We start from the raw sequence: 10396 nt of genomic DNA, 5'->3' as shown, positions 1-10396 counted from the left end.
CAACCAGAAGAGGTGGAGACCACACAGGCTGGGGCCATTAGCACCTCTTACTCTGTCTTGGTTAAGAAATACTTCATTTGTTTTTCCTCGCAGTGAGTTGGTCTCACTCCAGGTACAGAGAAAGATGTAGACAAAGGTCAATTAGCACACACTGCCAGCGAGCGGATTTCCCCCTACAGTCCCTGATTTGTTAAGTCCTGGAAACAGGCGATAAAACGGAACCTGCTTAAAAGGAACAGAATTAGGGCCCCTCCTGCAAGCCTGTAGGACAGTATGGAGATGAGCCTGTGAAGTCTCATCAATGTCTCAGGTACATGGTAGAGCTGCCTCCGTGACAATAAAGCGAAAGGAAGGGGTGTGTGAATTTACCTTCTTTTATTTTATTTTTTTACAGTTGCAGCAGCCCCTTGCCATGTGCCCACAAGGTGCCGACACACCTGCCAGAGGAAGGGCGGGCAGGGAATCTTGAAGATGTGCATTTTAGACACTGCACAGCTTTAGCTGATGGTTTTGCCCCAGCTCTCAACCGCCTCAATGTCTTTTTTTAAAACTCCCTTCCCAACCAATCACAAAAACAATCAAAAACACAATCTGAAGTCAAAGTTTACACCATAAAGCCTGACAAGAAAATATAGTTGATCTCTTCTTAGAAAAAAAAGGTTTGTAGGGCCATTTCATTTATTAAAATAATTTCTGTAAACTCGGTCAGAAAGGAAATGCTCCCGTTCTCACTTTAGCAACATCTGAGAGAGGGGACTTTCCTTCATGGTACCAGCAAGCCCGGATCTCACAGAATAAAAATGGTAGTGTCTTCCAGAAGACTTTGTACAAAACACAGCAGGGGCCCCTGTTTAAAAAAATCAAAACAAAACACAGGACTACCTTTTGGCAAGTCTTGCTTCAACTTCTCTTAGTTTCAAGACGACGCCAACATTACATCAGTGGCGGTACATAACAGATCAAAGGAGGAGGAGACCACTATCCTGAAGGGGAGAGATCTGAACGTTTCTTAATTTAAAAAAAAAAATCTAAAAAGAAAGGGGGGACAAAACCAGCCTATAAACTTATCCAACATGTAAACTTCACAGCATCAGTCCCCTCCCCTTCACTTGTCCTCCTCGCTCAGCTTGGCGTTCCTCTGGAGAACAGAAGTCAGCTTTGTCTGTAATATGGCGGCCAGTTTTTTCGATGTCTTTTTGAGGAAAGCGCTCCCGGGGTGGGCACTATTCACGTGCAGGTACAAGTCCTCCTGGGTAGGGCCGGTGTAGCCGCAGTCCTCGCACACGTACAGCTTGTCCCGGCGCTGTTTGTACGCGTACTGCTGCTGCACCCCGTGGATCTTCTTCAGGTGAGACTCCAAGGAGCAGCGCTGGGTAAAGGCCTTGTTGCAGATCTCACATTTGTAAGGGCGGATACCTGCAGGAAGGGAAACCAGAAAGGAGGCGTGAGCCCATCACTCAGTGAGATCCCCCAGGTATACATATGGGGGCCATCTGGGATGAGGAAAGGTGAGGGCCGTTAGTTTTTGCATCACAGGTGCATTTTATTTCATTAAATATTTCCTATTTAAGTTTAAAATTCTTTAATACTCATTTTAAAAACAGTTCTAAATTCTCTCTCTTCCTCCTTCCATTCCCCAATCCCTTGAGAAGGCAAGCAATATAACAGGTGAAGTCATGCAAGAGACATTTCTGTATTAGTCATGTTGTAAAACATATATACCCTCCATGAACATTTTTAAAGTTTTAAAAAATATGCTTTAATCTGTTTCCCACCGATTTCTTCTCTCTCTGGAGGTGGATAGGATTTTTCACAGGATCCTTTTAAACTGTCTTTGACAATGGTTTGATTAGAGTAGCTAAGTCACTTACAGCTGATCGTTACATTACAATGCTCTCCTGCTTCTGCACACTCCATTTTGAAATGAATTCATAAAAATCCTTCCAGGTTTTTCTGAAACCATCCTGCCCATAATTTCCTATAGCACAATAGCATTCCATCACAATCATGTACAACTTGATTAACCATTCCCCAATTAAGGACATCCCTTTAATTTCTAATTCTTTGCTACCACAAAAAGAGCTTCTAGAAATACTTTTGTACAAATAGGTCCTTTTCTTCCATCTCTTCAAGACGCAGATCTAGAAAGTGATTAAAGAGAACATACAATTTTACAGCATAATTCCAAATTGCTCTCCAAAATGGCTGGACCACTTCACAACTCCACCAATAGGGCATTAGTGTCCCTATTTTCCAACACCCCCTTGAGTGTGGTGTTTTCCTTTTTCTGTCATATTGGCCATCTGAGAGATATGAGATGATATCCTGAAACTGATTCAATTTGTATTTCTCTAAGTGGCTTAGAGTAATTTTTCATGGGATTATTGATCCCTTTGATTTCTTCTTTTGAAACTTGCCTGTTCATATCCTTTGACCATTTATCACCTGAGAAATGGATCTTAGTTTTACAAAGTTGGTTCAGTTCCTTATGTATATTTTTAAATGAAGCTTTTAATAAAGAAACCTGCTATAAAAATTTTCCCTCCAATTTTCTATTTTTCTTCTAATTTTGGCTGCCTTAGTTTTGTTTCACACATATTTTCAACTTCAGCTTAAGCTAAATTATGTTTTCATAGAGTGGGTACCTTAATGGATGTTTACTGACTTGAACTGAATGACATCATAGGATGTCAGTCCCTAAGGTATTAAAAGACAATCAGTAACCAAAAAATTCCAGAGAGAGAACCACCTCAGGGGCCATCTCCATCTAATCCAACCTTTACCTGAATAAAAATTCCTTGTAGAAGATAAAAGGACCAGGCCTGGAATCAGATAAACCTGTGTGACACTGGACAAGTCACTTAGCCTATTTACCTCTATGTTATCAACTGTAAAATGAGTGGAGAAGGAAATGACAAACTGTTCTGATATCTTTGTCAAGAAAACCCCAAATGAGTTCCTGAAGAATCAAATTTAATTGAAACAAGTGACCAACAACAAGAACAATACCCTTGATGATAACAGTAAAAAAAAAAAAAAAAAAAAGGGGGGGGAGAAGAGTTTGGAAGCAACATCCAATTCAATTTGATTCATCCAATCAAGATGTAAAAAAAAAAAAAAAAAAAAAAAAAGATATTTGTCAATATGGAACTGAAATTCAAGAGCGAATAGAGAAATGTGAGAATCAGCCTTAGAAATGGTAGCTAAACTCAATGGGGCTGATGAAATAATCAGATAGAAAAGATGAGAGGCCAAGGATAGAATCCTGGGAGACATTCAGAATTAATAAGCAGGCATTAGAGCAGCTTCTTAAATTGTGGTTTTTGATCTAAGTGAATGTGGAGGTTGCAAAATTATGATTTATCAGTAAATGTTTGATATGTATACCTATTCTATACACCTACATGCCCAAGATCAGGCAGTAGGATAAGAACTCACTATTTGACAAATATTGCTGGGAAAGTTGAAAAATAATATGGCAAAAACTAGGCACTGACCCATACCTAACTATACACACACACACACACACACACACACACACACACACACACACACACACACCCCAAGATGAGGTCGAAATAGGTTCATGACTTTGACACAAAGGGTGATATTATAAGCAAATAAGGAAAAGGAGATTGTCCACCTATCATATCTGTGGAAAAGGAAGGAATTTACAAAATACAAAAGGAATAATTTTGATTTTATTAAATTAAAAAGCTTTTGCACAAGCAAAACCAATGCAGCCAAGATTAGAAAAGAAGCAGAAAACAGGGTGGGGGGGGTGTGGAGGTGTATTTTACATCCAATGGTTCTGATAAAGATCTCATTTCTAAAATAGAGAGAATTGACTCAAATTTATAAGAATACAAGCCATTCTCCAATTAGTAAATGGTCAAAAATATGAACAATTTTCAAATGAAAAAATTAAAAACATTTCTAATCATATGAAAAAATGTTCTAAATCACTACTAATTAAAGAAATGCAAATAAAGACAATTTGTAGGTACCCCTACATACTTGTCAAATTGGCTAAAATAACAGGAAAAGTTAATGATGAATACTGGAGGGAATGTAGGAAAACTGGGACACTGATATATTCTGGAGAACAATTTGGAACTATGCTCAAAGGGCTATCAAATTGTGCATACCTTTTGATCCAGCAGTGTTTCTACTAAGCTTATATCCCAAAGAGATATTAAAGAAGGGAAAGGGACCTGTGTGTGCAAAAAAATGTTTGTGGCAGCCCTCTTTGTAGTGGCCAGAAACTGGAAACTGAGTGGATGCCCACTAAGTGGAGAATGGCTGAATAAATTGTGGTATATGAATGTTATGGAATATTATTTTTCTATAAGAAATGACCAACAGGATGATTTCAGAAAGGCCTGTAGAGACTTACATGAACTGATGCTGAGTGAAATGAGTAGGACCAGGAGATCATTATACATGGCAACAACAAGACTCTATGAAGATTAATTCTGATGAATGTGGCTCTTGTCAAAAATGAAGTGATTCAAGGCAATTCCAATAAACTTGTGATGGAGAGAGTCATCTGCACCCAGAGAGAGGATTGTAGGAACTAAATGTGGATCACAGTATAGTATTCTTCACTTTTTGTTGTCGTTTACTTGCTTTTTGTTTTTTTCTCATTTTTTTCCTTTTTGATCTGTTTTTTTCTTACGCAGCTTAATAAATGTGGAAAAATGTATAGAAAAAAATAAAGATTTCTCAAACATATAGAAAACTGAGTCCAATTTATAGAAATAGGAGCTATTCCTCAATTTATTAATGGTCAAAAGATATGAACAAAAAGTTTTCAAAGTAATTAAAGCTATTTATACTCGTGAAAAAATACTCTAAATTACTGTTGATAAGAGAAATGCAAATTAAAACAATTCTGGACTACCAATTCACATCTGTCAGATTGGCTAATATGACAGAAAAGTAAAATCACAAATGTTTGGGAGGGATATGGGAAAATTAAAACATTATTGTACTACTGGTGAAGTTAATCATTCTAGAAAGCAATTTAGAACCCAATGGGTTATAGAATCATGCATTCCCTTCAATCAAGCAATACCACTACTAGATCTGTATCTCAAAGAGATAAAAAACCAAAAGGAAAAGGACCCATTGTTTGTACAAAAAATTTTATAGCAGCTCTTTTTTAAAATAAAGCTTTATTTTCAAAGCATTACATTCACCCTTGTAAGACCTTGTGTTCCAAATTCTTTCTCCCTCCCTTCCCCCTATCCCCTCCATTAGACTGCAAGTTATCTAATATAGGTTAAAATGTGCAATTCTTCTATACATATTTCCACAATTTTGCGGCAAAAGAAAAAGCAGATCAAAAAGGGAAAAAAAATGAGAAAGAAAATAAAATGCATGCAAACATCAGCAGATGAATTTCTTCATCACAAGATCATTGTTAAGGAGAGCCACGTCCATCAGAACTGATTATTGTATAATTTTGTTGCCGTGTACAATGATCTCCTGGTTCTATTCATTTCACTCAGCATCAGTTGATGTAAGTCTCTTCAGGCCTCTCTGTATTCCTCCTGCTGGTCATTTCTTACAGAGCAATAATATTCCATAACCTTCATATACCATAATTTACCCAACCATTCTCCAACTGATGGGCATCCTCTCAAGTTTCCATTTCCTTTATATAGTGGCTCTTTTTGCAGCATCAAAGAATTGGAAATCTAAGGGATGCCATCAACTGGGGAATGGCTCAATATAACTGCTATAGAATATTATTGTGCTTTAAGAAATGATGAGCATCATCTCCCCCACACACCTTTTTTGATCTAATTTTTCTTGTGCAGCATGATAAATGTGGAGAGATGTTCAGGAGAATTGTACACGTTTAGCTTATATAGGATTATTTTCTATCTATGGAAGTGGGAGAGGGAGAAAAATTTGGAACACAAGGTTTTGCAGAGGTGAATGATGAAAATTATCTTTGCATGTATTATTAAAAAACAAAAAAAAAAGAAATGAGCAGGTAAGAGGCGGAAAAATTCAATGAAGAAAATAATTTGTTACAGAAAAATATGGAAAGACTAACATGAAAGGGAAATGAGCAAAAACAGGAGAACATCATACACAGTTTCAGCAATATTGTCCGATGATCTACTATGAATACCTTAGCTATTCTCAACAATATAATGATCCAAGACAGTTCCATAGGACTTTATGATTAAAGATGCTGGTCATCTCCACAAAAAGAACTGGCAGAGCCTGAATACAGATCAAAGATCCTTTTAAAAAATGTTCTTGGGAGTTTTTTTCATTTGTGTTTTTGATTGTGATGTACAATTATCTTGTACATCCTTACCCATACGACCACAGTCTTCTCAAATTAGATTGCAAGATCCTTGAATTCAGGATCTTTTTGTCTTTTTTTTTCTACTTTCAGCATTTAGAATTTCAGAATTGTGTTTGCTTGGCCACACATGTGTAACGTAGGTCAAACTGCTTACCTTTGGGGGAGATGGGGAGAATTTGGAACTCTAACTTTGAAAAAGAGTTAAAATTGTTTTTACATGTAATTGGAAAACGAGGCCGAGCCAAGATGTTGGAGCAAAGGCAGGAACACCGTTAAATTGTTAAATGTGTTCATTGTTAAATTAATTATAAATATTTTATTATATATCATTACATATACACAATATGTATAGTTATTAATTGTTAAAAACTAAAATATTAAACAACAGCAATGTCAAAGAAAACGAGTAAGCCACCCCAGCTGAACTCTTGGTGAAATAGGGGGATGGGGTTTCGAGGAGAGAAAATGAGCCACCGCAGTGGAAAATAACTTGAACTCAAGTAAGGCGATAGCCTGGAAAACACGGGCTTTGCACAGAGGAGACAATACTGAAAGGACGAGAACAGGCCTTCAAGGACCAGGAGAGCTCTCGTACCCCCGGGCCTGGGGCGCTGGGACTCCTGGGGCCTCCTTCCCGGCCAGCCTGCTTCTCGAGTTTCTCCTGGGCCCCCCTCCCCTCCCAGTCTGCTCGGAGGAGCACACAGACCCCCAGGCAGGAGGGGCCTGGACCCCTCTCAACGCGGGACAAGCCACGGCGGGCCCCTGCGGCCTCTTCTAGACCTCCACTCTGCCAGCGTGTGGGAGGGAGGGCCCAGGGGCCCTTCCAGGCGCTCCCAGCGTCCCCACCTAGGCTTTCTGCCCCGAGGCCCGGTCCCAGCACACCCGCTGCGGTGGGACTCCTTAACTCCTGACTCAAGCCCTTCAGATCTGAAAGCGGGGCCGGCTGGGCCAGGTCCCTCCAGAGACAGGCCCGGGCCTCCCCCGCCGCCGGGCTCGTCCGGGAAAGCTGCCGCGCGCCTGCTCGGAGAGGAGCCACATCACAAGCCCACCGTGACTAAATAGCACGGGGAAACCGGGTAGCCCAAGCCCAAGGGCCACGGAAAACAGACAGTTGGAGCCCTGGCTTCTGCTCCTGGACCAAGGGGCCTCAGATAGCTGAGACCAGGGCCCAGATCTCCAGACAGCTTCCACCGCTGGAAAGAGCTCCTATGGAAGGAGCCAAAACTCGGAACATCCTCCGTGGAGTCGGGGAGCATTAATTAAGCGCCTACTAAGTGCCAAAGAAAGGCAAAAAGATACAAAATAAATGAAGTTCCTGCCCCAAAACTCATATCCTAAGGGGGGAGGGGGAGAGAAATTACAGAGAAGGTCGCAGCCTGGAGCAGCACAGAGAAAAGCTGCTTTCCCTGCTGGTTCCAGAGAGGATGTGTTAATCTGCTCCCCAGGCCCCCCCACTAACCCCCTCTTCAAGCTGGTGGTCCCCCCTTTAGAATATAACCTCCTTGAAGGACAGAGGTAGTCACTTTGTAATTGTCTGTCTAAAGGCTTCCACATAAGAACTAATATATATTCATATATGAGCAAAATTACGAAAAACTTGCCACAAAAATAAAGTCAGATTTAAATAATTGGAAAGACATTCAGAGCTCTTGGATAGGCCGAGCGAATATAATAAAGATGACAATACTCCCCAAACTAATCTATTTATTTAGTGCTATACCAATCAGACTCCCAAGAAACTATTTTAATGACCTAGAAAAAATAACAACAAAATTCATATGGAAGAATAAAAGGTCAAGAATTTCAAGGGAACTAATGAAAAAAAAAGTCAGATGAAAGTGGTCTAGCTGTGCTTGATCTAAAGCTATATTATAAAGCAGCAGTCACCAAAATAGACCAGTCGATCAGTGGAACAGATTAGGTGCACAGGACAAAAAAGGGTACATCTATAGCAATCTAGTGTTTGACAAACCCAAAGATACCAACATTAGGGACAAAAATTCATTATTTGACAAAAACTGTTGGGAAAACTGGAAATTAGTATGGCAGAAATTAGATATGGACCCACACTTAACACCATATACCAAGATAAGATCAAAATGAATGAGATCATAAATAGATTAGAGGAACAGAGAACAGTCTACCTCTCAGACCTGTGGAGGAGGAAGGAATTTATGACCAGAGGAGAACTAGAGACCATTATTGATCATAAAATAGAAGATTTTGATTACATCAAATTAAAAAGTTTCTGTACAAACAATACTAATGCAAACAAGATTAGAAAGGAAGCAACAAACTGGGAAAACATTTTTACAGTTAAAGGTTCTGTTAAAGGTCTCATTTCCAAAATAGAGAACTGACCCTAATTTATAAGAAATCAAACCATTCTCCAATTGATAAATGGTCAAAGGATATGAGCAGACAATTCTCAGATGATGATATTGAAATTATATCCACTCACATGAAAGTGTTCCAAATCACTACTGATCAGAGAAATGCAAATTAAGACAACTCTGAGATACCACTACACACCTGTCAGATTGGCCATGATGAATGTTGGAGGGGATGTGGGGAAACTGGGACACTGATACATTGTTGGTGGAGTTGTGAAAGAATCCAACCATTCTGGAGAGCAATTTGGAACTATGCCCAAAAAGTTATCAAACTGTGCATACCCTTTGACCCAGCATTGCTGTTATTGGAATTATATCCCAAAGAAATACTAAAGAGCGGAAAGAGACCTGTATGTGCCAAAATGTTTGTGGCAGCTCTTTTTGTTGTAGCTAGAAACTGGAAAATGAACAGATGTCCATCAATTGGAGAATGGTTGGGTAAATTATGGTACATGAAGGTTATGGAATATTATTGCTCTGTAAGAAATGACCAGCAGGAGGAATACAGAGAGGCTTGGAGAGACTTAAATCAACTGATGCTGAGTGAAATGAGCAGAACCAGAAGATCTCTGTACACTTCAATGTTGTATGAAGATGTATTCTGATGGAAGTGGAAATCTTCAACATAAAGAAGATCCAACTCACTTCCAGTTGATCAATGATGGACAGAAACAACTACACCCAGAGAAGGAACACTGGGAAGTGAATGTAAATTGTTAGCACTACTGTCTTTCTACCCAGGTTAATCTTATACCTTCGGAATCTAATACTTAACCTGCAACAAGAAAATTGGATTTACACACATATATTGTATCTAGGTTATACTGTAACACATGTAAAATGTATGGGATTGCTAATATTACCTCCTTAAGTAATAAAAGACGAAACCATTAAGACGTGTTAAGAGTTCCACAAGGTTCAGAAATCTCAGAGATCACAGAAAGCTTCCCAACCCCAACTGGGTAGTTTAAGATGTTACTATAAGACATGGATTCGGTAACCTATCACACCCAAGGCTGGTACCCTAACCCTCTGAGATTACTTTCCATCTACTCTGCAATTATCTTGTACATCCTTATCCAGACAACCACAGTTTTCTCCAATTGGATTGTAAGATCCTTGAACTCAGGATCTTTTTTTTTTTTTTTCCCAGCCTTTAACATAGCACCTGGTACATAAATGGTAGTTAACAGGAGCTAATGATGTGAAGAAAACACTAGACTTGGGAACTAGGAAGACCCAAGTGGAAATCTGGCTGCAGATAATTTACTAACTATGTGACTATCGGCAAAACACTTAACCTGTTTGCATCAGTCTCCTCAACTGTAAAATGATCTCAATAGCAACTTTGTTGTTATTATTCCCAAATGCAACAATATTTTTAAAAAGCACTTAGCATAGCACCTGGCACACAGTAGGGGCTATATTAATGCTTGTTCCATTAACAGTGTCATTAACAGCTCATGTCACCAAAAAGGGAGCAGATTTTGAAAACAGAGTAATATCCAATTAAACATATTTTAATTGTTTTTCTTTTCATTCTCTTCATTCTATGTTTTGGACATTAGTTTTATTTATTACTCTCTACTGTTTTGTTTTAGACCACCCATAAGAACCTTAACATCTGCCCTATTTTTAAAGAGGAAGCCCAAATTACTATAAATCTATCCATATC

At 39.1% G+C, this 10396-nt stretch overlaps 1 protein-coding gene across 4 annotated transcripts in view; it reads right to left on the bottom strand.

Annotated features, from left to right (window-relative positions):
- Positions 1–360: 360 nt before the first annotated feature.
- The window catches only part of OVOL2 (ovo like zinc finger 2), a 50354-nt gene continuing 40318 nt past the window's right edge, over positions 361–10396 (bottom strand). For all 4 annotated transcript variants that reach the window (XM_074287784.1, XM_074287785.1, XM_074287787.1 and 1 more), the window contains one exon: positions 361–1416. In XM_074287784.1, the coding sequence (XP_074143885.1) occupies positions 1106–1416 (311 nt within the window). In that variant the 3' untranslated portion in view covers positions 361–1105. The remainder of the gene's footprint in view (positions 1417–10396) is intronic.

The sequence above is a fragment of the Sminthopsis crassicaudata genome, chromosome 2 (assembly GCF_048593235.1).
Source record: "Sminthopsis crassicaudata isolate SCR6 chromosome 2, ASM4859323v1, whole genome shotgun sequence".
NCBI classification, from domain to species: Eukaryota; Metazoa; Chordata; class Mammalia; order Dasyuromorphia; family Dasyuridae; genus Sminthopsis; species Sminthopsis crassicaudata.
This window is presented reverse-complemented; position numbering and strand designations above follow the sequence as displayed.